Raw genomic sequence first — 13,856 nt, forward strand, 5'->3', positions numbered from 1 at the left:
ACTCTTAATTCTTAGAAAACTAGGATTTCAGAAAAATGATGGACCAACACTAATATTGGAAACACGTTAAATTCCACTCGTTGTATAATGGATATGTGTCTATTATTTAGAATATCATCAGATCAAACCTACTGTAGATTCCAATATTTAGTATAAATAAAGCTTGGTATTTGATTCCAACTGAAAATAAAGATTTGGCTATTTTTATTTTCTTAAAAATATTATGAGTTTGGAGTTCAAAAAATTAATCCGAACAGCTTTCCGGCGGGACGCAGCAGGACTGTCAGTGCTCTTGAGCATATCCGACACACTTCAGGAAAACTTGCTCCAGGTTCTTTCGCTCTATATTTGGTATTCGTGGAATTGGTATTTTTATTTTTATTTTTTATTTTTTGCTTGCATGTATCTTTGACATATGCAGTATCATGTTTAAATTATATTTAGTTAGACTTGTCTGCTTATATCTGTCTATGTCTATCACTTTAGTGTTATAGCTAATACATAGTTTGTCTCTGCTTAGTCGGATCCCTTATTAGCACCGTGTGTACCTATAGGTTTCTGTTTAGTCTATTCTTTTTTAGTCTATCATTTTGTAGCTTTGTGCTGGTCTAGTGGCTGTGCCGAGCTATGATAGAGTGAGGGCATGTCCTCGGGGGGAGCGGGGGGTAGAGGGGAAGGGTGGTAGAGGGGGTAAGGGGAGGGGTAAGGCACCTTCTAGGTTAATAGTGGGGTCATGGAACATAGGGACTCTAACGAGGAAGTCTATAGAGTTAACAAAGATTCTCCATAAGAGGAAGATTAACATAGCTTGTGTCGAGGAGACTAGATGGGTGGGGAACAGGGCTCGGGAGGCTGACGGGTTTAAGTTGTGATATTCAGGGAGGGTGAAAGGGAAGAACGGGGTAGGCATTTTAGTTGATAAGGATGTAAGAGAGCTAGTGGTTGAGGTCAAAAAGGTGAATGACAGATTGATGGCTATTAATTTAGTCGTGGGAGAGTATACTCTGAACGTAGTTAGTGCTTACGCGCCTCAGGTGGGTTTGGACAAGGAGATTAGAAAACGATTCTGGGAAGATTTGGATGGGTTGGTGCGGGGTATACCGTCCACCGAGAAGCTTATTATAGGGGTGATTTTAACGGCCACATTGGGAGGTCGTCTGGGGGATACGACAGTGTGCATGGTGGCTTCGGTTTTGGAAACATAAACGGAGGAGGTACTTCATTACTGGAGTACGCTAAAGCTTTTGAGCTGGTGATCGCTAACTCGTGTTACCCGAAAAAGGCAGAGCACTTGATAGCTTTTCGGAGTACATGGACAAGACCCAGATTGATTATCTACTTATTCGGAAATGTGATAGAGGTTTATGCACGGATTGCAAGGGTCATCCCGAGTGAGAATCTTACTACCCAGCATATGCTTTTGATTATGGACTTAGAGATCAGGTAGACGAGGAAGAAGAGGGTTATGTCTGGTATACCTAGGGTCAGGTGGGGTGCATTGACTAAGGACAAGGGCCAAAAGTTGGGGGAGAAGTTGCTGGCTATGGGGGCCTGGAGGAGTAGCGGGGACTCGAGTTATATGTGGTCTATGACAGCTAATTATTCTAGAGAGGCGGCGAGAGAGGTGTTAGGGGTCTCAAAGGGTTTTTCTCGTAGTCATAAAGGGGAATGGTGGTGGAACGAAGAGGATCAAGGGAGAGTGAAAGCCAAGAAAGTGACATATTTGAAGCTAGTAGAGAGTATAGACGAAAGGCAAAAGAGTGCTAACAGGGAGGAGTATAAGAAGGGTAAGAAGAAGCGAAGTTGGCGGTTACTGCGGCTAAGACCGCGACGTTTAGTCGTTTATATGAAGAAATTGGGGATAAAGGCGGGGACAAGAAGTTGTACATGCTAGCAAAGGTGAGGGAGCGGAAGGCCCGGGATCTGGACCAAGTGAGATGCATAAAAGACGAGGAAGAAAGAGTTTTATTGGAGGGGGCACATATTAGTCAGAGATGACAGTCTTACTTCCATATGCTCTTGAATGAATAGGGAGATAGGGGAATTGTACTGGGGGAGTTAGAGTACTCGGAGCGGCAACGAGATTTTAGGTACTGTAGACGCATACGAGTGGGGGAGGTTGTAAGGGCTATGCGCAGGATGAGTAGGGGTAGAGCGACTGGGCCAGACGAGATCTCGGTGGAATTTTGGAAGAGCATGGGGTAATGAGGGCTTGGAATGGCTTGCAAGGTTGTTTAACGTCATTTTTAGGACGAAGATGATGCCCGAAGAGTGGATGCGGAGTACAATGATCCTATTGTACAAGAACAAGGGGGATGTCCAAAATTGCAACAACTATAGGGGTATCAAACTGTTAAGCCATACGATGAAAGTGTGAGAGAGGGTGATTGAAGGGATTTTGAGGAGGTGTGTATCCATTTTCGAGAACAAGTTTGGTTTTATGCCGGGACGGTCAACTACTGAGGCCATTCACATTGTGAGGAGATTGGTGGAGATGTATAGGGCGGTGAAGAAGAATTTGCATATGGTGTTCATTGACTTGGAGAAAGCTTATGACCTGCGAGAGGTTCTATGGAGATGTTTGGAGGCTAGATGAGTGCCTGTAGCGTATATTAGAGTGATTCGGGACATATATAATGGAGTTAAGACACGGGTTAGGACATTAGGAAGAGACTCTGACCACTTTCCGGTTGAGATGGGGTTGCATCAAGGATCAACATTTAGCCCGTTTTTATTTTCCGTGGCGATAGATTCTTTGACGCGTCACATTCAAGGAGAGGTGCCTTGGTGCTTGTTATTTGCGGATGACATAGTCCTGATTGATGAGATGCGAGGTGGTGTTAACGAGAGGCTGGAGATCTAGAGACATACTCTGGAGTCTAAGGGTTTCAAGTTGAGCAGGATCAAGATAGAATACTTGGAGTGCAAGTTCAGTTGTGTTACCCAGGAGGCAGACGAGGATGTAAGACTCGGTACGTAAGTCATTCCCAGGAGAGAGAGTTTAAAATACCTAGGATCTATAATTCAGAAGGATGGGGAGATAGACGAGGATGTCACACACTTTATCGGAGCAGGGTGAATGAAATAGAGGCTCGCTTCCGGTATCTTGTGTGATAAGAATGTGCCATTGAGATTTAAGGATAAGTTTTACAAGGTAGTAGTTAGACCGACTATATTGTATGGGGCAGAGTATTGGTCCAGTAAAAACTCCCATGTCTATCAGATGGAAGTAGCGAAAATGAGGATGTTGAGATGGATGTGTGGGCATACTAGGTTGAATAGAATTAGGAATGAAGTTATCCAGGACAAGGCGAGAGTAGCCCCTGTGGAAGCAAAGATGTGTGAGGCAAGGTTGAGATGGTTTGGGCATGTTAAGAGGAGAAGCATAGAGGCCTCAGTCAGGAGATGTGAGAGGTTGGCCTTGGGAGGTAAGATGAGAGGTAAAGGCAGGCCAAAGAAGCCTCGGGGAGAGGTGACCAGGCGGGACATGGTGTATCTTGAGCTAACCAAGGACATGACCCTAGATAGAAGGATGTAGAGGTTGAAGATTAGGGTAGAAGGTTAGTAGGTAGTAGTGTGTTTTCCCGTGTCTTCTCTAGTTCAATAGTATTAGTGTTAGTACGGTACCCTTTTCCCTTAGTTTTCTATATTCGCATGCCTCGTTCCGTTTTTACTTGCCATTGGTAATTCCGTAGCTTGCTAGCAGTACTTCATTCATATTCTCGTTTGCTGCCTTGGATTTAGTTTTCTAAATATATTATCTTGCTATTACTTGTTATCAGTGCCCTTTTCACATTCTCTGTTGCTATCTTTGATTTAGTTTTTTAATTATTTGTCTTGCTATTACTTGCTATCAGGACTTCTTTCACCTTCTTTAGCCGATGGTCTATCGGTAACAGTCTCTCAACCCTTCCAGGTAGGAGTAGGGCTGCGTACATCCTACTCTCCCCATACTCCATTTGTGAAATTATATTGGGTTGTTGTTGTTGTAGTAGTAACTCACTTAAATGAAAGGTATTTGGTTCCAAAAGCAGCGAAGTTCATGAAATCATAATGTATTACCAACGAGTAATATAGAGAATATGAGTTTCTTATCCTTCAACCTGCAACTATTTAAAAAACAAAGTGATCTCGATTTTTTTTTTTTTAAAGAATGGTAATAGAAGTATAACTAACAATTTTCGTGTCTTCTTGTAAGAACTTGAGAATAGTTATTCACATATATATATTTTTAAAAACTCTTACATCTTCAAAGGTTATGTGTTCTTGCCGAAACTAAAAAAAAAGTATGATAACTTGTGAAAAGAACTCATAATATTATAAAACTGGAATAAATATTAAGTTGAATATATTGAACGATTATTGAATACTTTTACGAGACTGAGTTTATTTATTTATTGAGTTATAATATATAAGAGCAACATTCATCAATTTTAAGTGCTTATGCTTTAATATTATAATCTAAACACAATTTTAAAAAATAATTTAAGTTATTTTAAAAAAATAAATACTCATTAAGACGAGGTACATGTGCAATACGCGTACACTAAAGCTAGTATATAAAATAATATAAATGACATAAAACTCATATATATCCATTTAAACAGATAAAATTATTGAGTGACTAAAATAAGCACCGTATTTACAGATTTGTCTTAAAGATCATTGCCAAAATGATAGATAAAACTATGGAATGAAATTAATGTTAGATAATTGAAATCTCTTCAAATTCTTCTCGGGTATGTGAGTCCGCTACTATATATACAAGTAAAACGTTTAGGGTTTTCATCAAGCTTTCCGCCGCATCAAGCTTTTCTGTTGGTTTATTGTGTTCGCCTTGAATTCGATAACTAATCGGTGTCTGACCCCATAAGAGGTATGAGATTTGATATAATTTTCATCATTTATTTGTTATAATCTCTTGAATTATTCACGATCTCACTTTTTGAGCAATTAATTCTCTTATTTATTTCTATATAAATGATAACGAGTAAAATTGAATCATCTTAGGAGAAGAAGGCACAAAAGGACATTTTAATATGACTAAGATCCATTCTTAAACTTTTAAAAATTAAAAATAGAAAAGTTTTTTGAATTTTGACCTTCGTCCTCCATCGACATGACTTACGTCATCGGACTAAAGAGTTCCAAAAAATATTCTTAGTAAATTAGTGTGAGTAGTGATAGTTAATATATCGATTGGTGTTTATTTGAAGTTTCGAGTTTTTGATGCAAATTCAAATTTTGAGATTATTTCATAAAATATTTGTTTGAGACAAATCTTGAAATGATAATTAAAAGTTTAAAATATTGAAACTCAAAACTTTAAATATTTTAAAGTCTCAAAATCCGATTTTGCAAAAATCAAAAACTTCATACAAATTTATCTGCACGAATTTTGACGCAGACATAAATCGTACCTAATATTTACGTCATACCATATTAATTTATCATAATAAAATAATAGATTGAGATGAAAATGGGTACTATAATTTAGAACTTCTTAATAAATATAATAATAATGTATTTGAAGATAAATATTTTATATTCAGAAAAAAGGATAAATATTATATAGTTATTGAATTTAGTGTAAACATTAATTTAAGTAATTTTTTCCTCAATTACAAATACACATTGTGCACACCTAGTACCCTACCACCCTCTATCATTATTATTGGTGCTGCTGTTCAAAGTCTATCTCGCTTGACACCATTGCTCCACACAGCCCAACATAAACCCAAAGAAAAAGAAAAAGTGGAAACGAAAAAGAAATTATAAAATAAATAGAAAATTACAAATACAGATACATGAATATTTGTAGAGAGAGAAACAAAAAGGAATACTGTCGGCTTCAGCCAGGCAAAGACCATCACCAATTTTCTCTCTCCAGTTCTCTCTCTTCCTCCCTCCATAGCTTTACTCTCTGTGAAGACGAGAAAACCCTAATTAAAGCTGTGTACTAGCTCAACTAATCGATCAATTCATAGCTCAACCTTTGTTCTGTGACCGAGTGCTGATATTTTTAAGTTTTTATTTATTTATTGTGTTGTACATGGAAATGAACGTATTATCCGTGCTGTATGATGACTAATAGAGAAATCCGGCTGAATACTTAAGGTAATCTTTTTTTGTGCTTTGAATTTTGATTCTGTGTTTTTATTTTCCTTTTTGATTAATATCTTCTAGTTTTATAGAAAGCTCATGCTGTTATATATAGAAACCTTTGAATTTCCATATGGTTAGGTGTTTTCTCTATGCATATATAATTTTTTGCTGCCAGAGCTGTTGTGTTTTGGGTTAGATCTCGGAGTTGTCTTAAATATTTCGATCTGTATTTGGTTGCAGGGTTTTTAGTGCAAGTTGTTAGTTTTTTTCATGTTTATCCCTCTGTGAACGGTTGATGTATGTTTTATATGTCAATCTTCGTTTATGTTGTGTGAATTGGGGAACAAAATTTGTATCTGCTGGAGCTCTAGAATCTCCATTTTGGGATCTAGTTAGGGCTTTAAGATAGGCCTTTATATTTTACAATATGGAGAGTCTCATGTTTACTGTAAATGAGGGTCTAGTTTACATCGCAGGCCATTGTGCCCAATTCTTTAAGTTATGCAGATTATTTAAGAGGGGGTAATAACTTTGTGCTTTTTGGGACATTTGTTGAAGAAGAGCAAACAACAGTTAACTATTTCGAGGCTTTAGAGTTTAGGAGGTTATATCTGCATTTGTTCACTATTACTTGGTGTATACTGATTTTGTGGGGTTTTTTCAGTTCATCTGGTCAATTTTGTCGGGTATTCTTTGAGTGGCTCATTTTCTGAAGACAGATAATCACGTAAAGGGTTGGTGACTTCAAATTGATTTTCTTATGGCACACCTTGCGGCAAATCACTTCGGTGGCGGGGCTCATCCAGGTTTGAGTTATTTCTTCTTTCAATTGAAAAACAATTATGTTAATATAATGTACGACTAGTATGTTGTGCTCAACTATATCAAGATGTTGCTCACTTATTTTTCCAAATTCATGTACCATGCTGTATCTGTTGCGGATCAATGAACTCATCAAGCTGATGAGCTACCTGTATATGGTTTCTTTTTCCCAATATTTGCCTATGCTTGGAGCTCTCACGATGTTGTTTTTCTTGTACCTATTTATCTTTCTCATCTGACATGAACCAGTTATTTGCAAGTTCTGTTGAATTAGTCCTCATCTGGCTTGCTTCATACGAGTCTTGCATTTGGTCATGTTGCTTAGTTATGTATTCATCCTATGCACATAATACTGCCCCTATGTGCTTCTTCCTTTATACATTAACAATTTATTGCAATTGCATGAAATTTACATGCTAGTAGCCAATTCCCATTGCTTCCGTACTGCGTAGACCAATAAATGTGTTACTTGTAAAAGTGAAAGTAATGTTGTTTGATCTTTCATTCTTTCTGTAGTGGCTCCAAATGAGGCATTATACAAGGAACTCTGGCATGCCTGTGCTGGACCTCTTGTAACAGTTCCTCGTGAAGGGGAAATAGTTTATTATTTCCCACAGGGTCACATGGAACAGGTACCTTTTCCTTTTACATTTTTATTGGCTCCTCTTTTATTTTTAGGTCTTATATGCACATATCACTTTTCTCGTGCAAACCTGGAAAGATATATGAACCCCTCAATCATATTGTGATGCTTCATACTGCCTTTTTTGTTGCTTTTTCTACAACAGTTTCATCAGACAGAGTTTTGATATCTAATGATATTCTTTTCTCTCTAACTCATTGCATTTCTATATGATTGCAATCTTTTTCCAGCTTGAAGCATCGACACATCAGGGATTAGACCAACAACTTCCTTCTTTCAATTTGCCAGCTAAAATATTATGCAAAGTGATGAATATTCAACTTCGGGTAAGTGCCATAATGGCCTTTTCTTTTAGTTCTCCCTTCCTATGGTTGAATTATTGTAATAAGTACCAATGTTAATCTTAGGCTGAGTCAGATACCGATGAGGTGTATGCACAGATAACTCTGCTTCCTGAACAAGATGTAAGTGTCGCCCTTAAAATCATCGAAGTTTTTTACCTGATCATATAACATTTCTGAAACATACTGTTTTCTTTCTTAACATCCTGCACTTCTCCTTTTGTCTTCTGTGGATTTAGCAAGGCGAGATCACAAGGCCTTATCCTCCTCTCCCTGAACCTCAAAAGTGCACTGTCCATTCGTTTTGCAAGACTCTTACTGCATCTGATACAAGCACCCATGGTGGGTTCTCTGTTCTTCGGAGGCATGCAGATGAATGCCTGCCCCCACTGGTAAGCTTTTATGTCATAATTATGCCTTGTCTTGGCTTCATCTTTTGAATTCCTCTACCTCTATCTATTTATTGTTCTCATTGGTAGTTAATTTCTTTATATCCAGGATATGACCCAACAGCCACCATGGCAGGAATTGGTTGCTAGTGATCTACATGGCAATGAATGGCACTTTCGCCACATTTTTCGAGGTTATAAATCCAATTATTTTGGTTTGTTTTCTGTTGTTATAACTTTTTTTTAGTTGGTCTTTAGAGTTGTTCATGAAGGGTGTGAGGAAGAGGAGAAGGGTAACTCATTGAGAACTTTTACTTTCAATCTAGTGGGTGATACTTCTGTCAGGGTGTGATGTCTAAGTGGGAGACTTTGACTCCTTTTGTATCGGTCAGTCCTTAATGGATATCAGGCCAGGGATGATTTTTTTGCTTTGATATTTCCGTGGTTATAGGTCTTTTAGCTTTGTTGTGTTGCATTTTTTCTGTGTTCTTCAGATCAGATTTAAGACCCGTATTGTATAACTCGTGTTTTATCGTTTTAGAGTGCAAACCCTATGGTTTGTATGGTATACACTCTTTTTTTCATTGCGTATAATCTTGTGTTAGTCTTTTCCCCCTAATAAATGTTGACTCCACGTCCAGGTCAACCTAGGCGCCACTTGCTCACAACTGGGTGGAGTGTTTTTGTCAGTGCAAAAAAGTTGGTTGCTGGAGATGCTTTCATCTTTCTCAGGCAAGTTTATGAGTAACGTATATCCAGCCATATTTTACTGGAAGTGTCATTTTCCTTGTTTTATAAAATTTCTCTTCCTTAATAATTGCGTCACTTCATTTATCTCGACAGGGGAGAGAATGGGGAGCTTCGAGTTGGTGTTAGGAGACTCATGAGACAGCTAAACAATATGCCATCTTCTGTTATTTCAAGTCACAGTATGCATCTGGGTGTTCTTGCAACTGCATCTCATGCCATCTCGACTGGGACCCTCTTCTCTGTGTATTATAAGCCTAGGTGGTTCCTTTTTCCCTTTCCATTTTGAGAATTTGTCTCTATTTGATAGGCTGGAGCTTCCTGTCTCTGTGTGTCAATTTTTATGCTTTGGGCTTACTGTTGGTTACCTGTTCTATCTAGGTCATGCTAGTCATATCTTATTGAGATTGGCCGCACCAATAACTGCTTGTATTAATTAGTTGTGCAGTGATCATTTAGTTTCTCCAGTTCCATCTCTGTTTACTATGATTTAAGAATTTTTTTATTTAGCAGACTGGTATTATATTAGCAAGCATTATTGTGATTGACCTAAGCTTTTAAGGGTCTTGAGTAACGTCATCCAGTGTTTTTTGCTTCTGTATGCTTATGTTTTGATACTTTGTTCATATTGCCTTGGCAGTCATTTCAAAAATTTTAATGCTTCTGAATCTAGATTCTTTCACTTGCTCTGTGAATTTAAACTGTAGTAAAACTGCTGATTTCCAGGACTAGTCAGTCTGAATTCATTGTCAGTGTGAACAAATATCTTGAAGCACGAAATCACAAGCTTTCTGTTGGGATGAGGTTTAAGATGAGATTTGAGGGTGAGGAAGTTCCAGAAAGAAGGTAAAAGCTTCAGAATTTAATAACTTTGCAGGTTTTAGATATCTGTATTACATTCTGCTCAATTACTTAAATTACTAAGGGGCTGAAACTCAATTAACGCTTGGCTACTTTGTCTGTTTTATAGGTTCAGTGGAACAATTGTTGGTGTTGGTGAAAATACATCATCTAGATGGCCTGATTCTGAATGGAGATCCTTGAAGGTACTTTCATTTGTATTTGTTCGAGTGACCATTCCAGCTTGTTGTTCATGGTCATTTTAGGCCTCTTTGTAATCTCGATTTTGGTGATGGAATCTGTTTAGAGGTCGTCGAATTTACTCCTCTCAATCCACTCTCTTTTTGAACTGTTTCTCTATAAACAACATTCCATGTTCTTACATATGTGTCCCTAGATAGAAAGGAAAGCGACCCGTCTAGTTTGTCAAGTCTTGGTAGCTCTACACGTAATGTTATTGTGTTCTCCAATATCTACTTCGATTTATTTGTCTGACATGAGGTTCTTTTACCCCTTTCTTCATCTTTAGACTATTGTATTGCCATGATTCTACTACAATGTGGTTTAGTATTGGGATTATAGAATTTTGCAAATGGAGTTGTCATCTGTTGCTGTAACCATGTCTTTACCTTTCTTTCCATTTTCCTTGCTACATTATCCTGTAGACGATAGCTAACAAATGCACATGGTATATATTACTTGTTCAGGTTCACTGGGATGAACCATCGTCAATCTTGCGTCCAGATAGGGTTTCATCATGGGAAATAGAACCGCTTGTCACAGCAACACCTACAAACACCCAGCCTCCTCAAAGAAATAAGCGTGCTCGACCTCAAGTTTTACCGTCGCCAGTGCAAGAACTTCCTGCTTTAGGTCTGGAATCTTTCTCCAGTGCTGTATCATTCTGACGTCTAATTTACACATTCTCATTAGCAACTCTCATTTTGTAGGAATGTGGAAGTCTCCTGGTGATTCTCCATCATCGTTCCCATACTGTGATCCATCTCGTGGGCGAGATCTCTACCCATCACCGAAACTTTCTTCTGCTGCAAGTGGTCTGGGTTATGGCGAGAACAGTTCCATGCCTCTTTCCTCCAAATCCATGTACTGGTCAAGTCAATCAGATACATGTACAGAGTCTATCACACCGGCTAGTGAAAAGAGACCGGCTAATGGATATAGGTTATTCGGAATTGAGTTGCTGGATCGTCCAACTGTAGATGAAACTTCACCAGTTGCTATGCCGAGTGCTCTTGTGGAGAATCAGCCAGCTGCATCTTTAGATGTTGATTCTGGAAACTCAGAACCATCAAATCCTATTCCTTCAGTAAGTTGTGAGCCTGAAAAGTCATCTCTGAGGTCTCCCCATGAGTCTCAAAGCAAACAAATCCGCAGTTGCACTAAGGTACTCTAGCCCTTCTACTTTGTTGTGTTATGAATTCTTTCTTTCACAAGCAAATGATTATTTGGACGGTATTTTTGCTATATTATGATTTTGTAATGTCAGTGCATAGAGATTAATGTTAATCCAACAGTTATCACCTAGCTTGAGTTATGACACTAGTTTAAAAGATATTTGGTGTATATAAAGGTTTTTTTCCTCTGCAAAAGCCCATGACAGTCGTATCGATTATTGCCTTTCTGGTGAAGAAATAGACCTGCTATGGTGCCCTTGTTTAACTTGAGCTTCTTGTTATTTTGCTTAGGTTCATATGCAAGGGAAGGCAGTTGGGAGGGCAGTTGATCTCACAAGGTTAGATAGTTATGAAGATCTGCTTAAGAAATTGGAGGAGATGTTTGAAATTGAAGGGGAACTTCGTGATTCGACCAAGAAATGGCAGGTAGTCTACACAGATGATGAGGATGACATGATGATGGTTGGAGATGATCCATGGCAGTAAGTCCAACAACCTTAATTATGTTTCATTGTTTTATTTTGGATTACTATTTTGTGCTTAAACATCCAATATTCCTTGCATGGAGTTAACTACTTGCACTTTCCACGCAATGTGGATTATGGACAGTAATCAGCATCATCAGTTTCAATCCACAAAAATGTCGTTTTCTTGCCTCTTAAAACTACTTTTTACTCTATTGCAAAAGAAAAAATGATTGTTGGGGTACTAGTTTTGTGGTCTTTTTGTCTTTGCCAGCAAAGTTGTGACTAGCTGTCAGTTTCTTAGAATTGGTTAATCAGTAATTGTTCCCATGACGAGTCATGCTGGGCACAGAAATGAATGGTAATATGATTGAAAACTATGTAGTAGTTGCCCTGTTAAAATCGTATCCCAAAGCATCATTTCCTCACTCTCTAGTCCAATACGGATGAAAATAAAAGAATGGAGCCTTCTGTTCTTGAATTAGTTGTTTTGTGAAGCAGCTGTGTTCTAGTTAGTTGAGATAAACTTTTGTTATGTGCTACTGACTTCAATTCTTTTGGTGTAATGGAAATGTGGCACAGCGAGTTCTGCAGCATGGTTAGAAAAATTTACGTCTATACAGTTGAGGAAGCCAAAAAACTGTCACCAAAGATAAAACTTCCTGTTGACGACGTGAAACCAGGCAAACCAGTTTCGGGTGCAACTGTTAGCAATGAGGAGAAAGCATGAAGTGGGTCCAGTTACTTAATACCCATAATGTGTAAGAGGAGTGGAGAAAGATGGATCTGACATCAGTCATAGTTTTGGTTTTTTTGGAGATACAAGTGATGCAGTGCGTGACAATTAGCCCATACTGGAATGGCTCGTTCAGTTAAGGATGCTGGCTGGCAAGACAAGAAAAGTTCGGCTTTTCAGTTTTTTATTTTTATTTTATTTTTTAATGTATTTTCTGGGGAGAGTGATGCCATAAAAGATAGGATTCTCCATCCTAGTATTATCTTATTGTTATGATTTTGACGAAAAAGGGGGAGTCTTATAATGCTTTGCTTGTTTGGACCTCAGATAGATAGGAAAAGTTTGTCTGCACCCATCTCTATTGGGTGGGTGGAGAAATACTTTGGTCTTACTTTTTGTCGCATTTTTTTCTTCTTTTTTTTTGGGGCCCGTTGAGGGTTTTCTTTCTTTTGTTGTTTTAATATAAATTCTTGTCTTGACCCAGATGGCTTCTGTATATAATAGTATAAATATCCTTTGCAATTACATTCTGGTTCTGATGAATTATCGTTTGTATTTAGGTATCTCTTTCATAATATATTAATATTTTATGCCAAGGTGTCCATTCACGGGACAATATATTAATATATATATAAAGCACTGTCCTCACATTCCTTTTTCATATCTCTTCTACTCGGCACGTATATGGGTTCTATATGTACCCATTCTATTAATAGAAGAAACAACTCTTGAAAGTTAAATTAACATACGTGTCAGTTTTGAGAGTTGCAGTTGGCTACTAACTGAAATATTGAGACATTTAAAGGACTATCTATGAATGTCGTTTAAATTTTTTTTACAATAGAGTACTTAAATTCGTAGCGCAGTTAATGTAGGTTGATAACTTGAAAAGTTTCTTTCTCGAAGTAAAGTTGTAACGAGCATATAAAATGTTTTACATTAAGTTAGAGTGACAGATTTATAGTGATATCAGTAGGAGTTTCCTACATAAGTTCAGAATCTAACTGCAAGACATTTGGAATTTTTTTTGTTTTTGTTTTCGAACATACTATCTCCGATCCAGTTGACATATGTAACACTACGATTTTTTTTTTTCCTTTATTGTTTGGTGGTTGCAACTGAAAATTGACTAATTCTAAGGTAAATAGATTATCGTTTACTACGTGGTTGATAAAACAGTGATGAAATGATGGGTTTTGAGAAAAAGGTAAAAGAGTGTAGAAGCTGGGCATATTCACTATTCAGAGAATAAAGGGTCTTAGCAGTCTCATCTCACCAAACCCAGCAACTTACAAAAATAAGTGAACAAGAAAGACTAAAATGTCGGCCCCGTTTCGTTCACTTCACTAACAAA

General features: G+C 37.8%; 1 protein-coding gene across 3 annotated transcripts; it reads left to right on the forward strand.

Moving 5' to 3' along the window:
• The first annotated feature begins 5,701 nt into the window (after nt 1–5,701).
• Nucleotides 5,702–13,027, forward strand: LOC107818819 (auxin response factor 1). 3 transcript variants are annotated; one of them, XM_016644869.2, is made up of 15 exons: nt 5,702–6,117; nt 6,825–6,911; nt 7,444–7,559; nt 7,801–7,896; nt 7,978–8,034; nt 8,151–8,303; nt 8,410–8,494; nt 8,942–9,032; nt 9,144–9,308; nt 9,774–9,893; nt 10,018–10,093; nt 10,595–10,760; nt 10,838–11,292; nt 11,594–11,784; nt 12,349–13,027. In XM_016644869.2, the coding sequence occupies exons 2-15, from the start codon at nt 6,866–6,868 to the stop codon at nt 12,494–12,496; spliced, it is 1,965 nt and encodes a 654-aa protein (XP_016500355.1). In that variant the 5' UTR covers nt 5,702–6,117; nt 6,825–6,865; the 3' UTR covers nt 12,497–13,027. The 3 variants fall into 3 exon arrangements, with proteins under 3 accessions (XP_016500355.1, XP_016500354.1, XP_016500356.1); XM_016644868.2 differs by having other exon boundaries at nt 5,775–6,117; nt 6,770–6,911; XM_016644870.2 differs by having other exon boundaries at nt 5,823–6,117; nt 6,821–6,911.
• Nucleotides 13,028–13,856: the final 829 nt, after the last annotated feature.

Source organism: Nicotiana tabacum, chromosome 19 (genome assembly GCF_000715075.1).
Source record: "Nicotiana tabacum cultivar K326 chromosome 19, ASM71507v2, whole genome shotgun sequence".
In the NCBI taxonomy this organism is placed as follows: Eukaryota; Viridiplantae; Streptophyta; class Magnoliopsida; order Solanales; family Solanaceae; genus Nicotiana; species Nicotiana tabacum.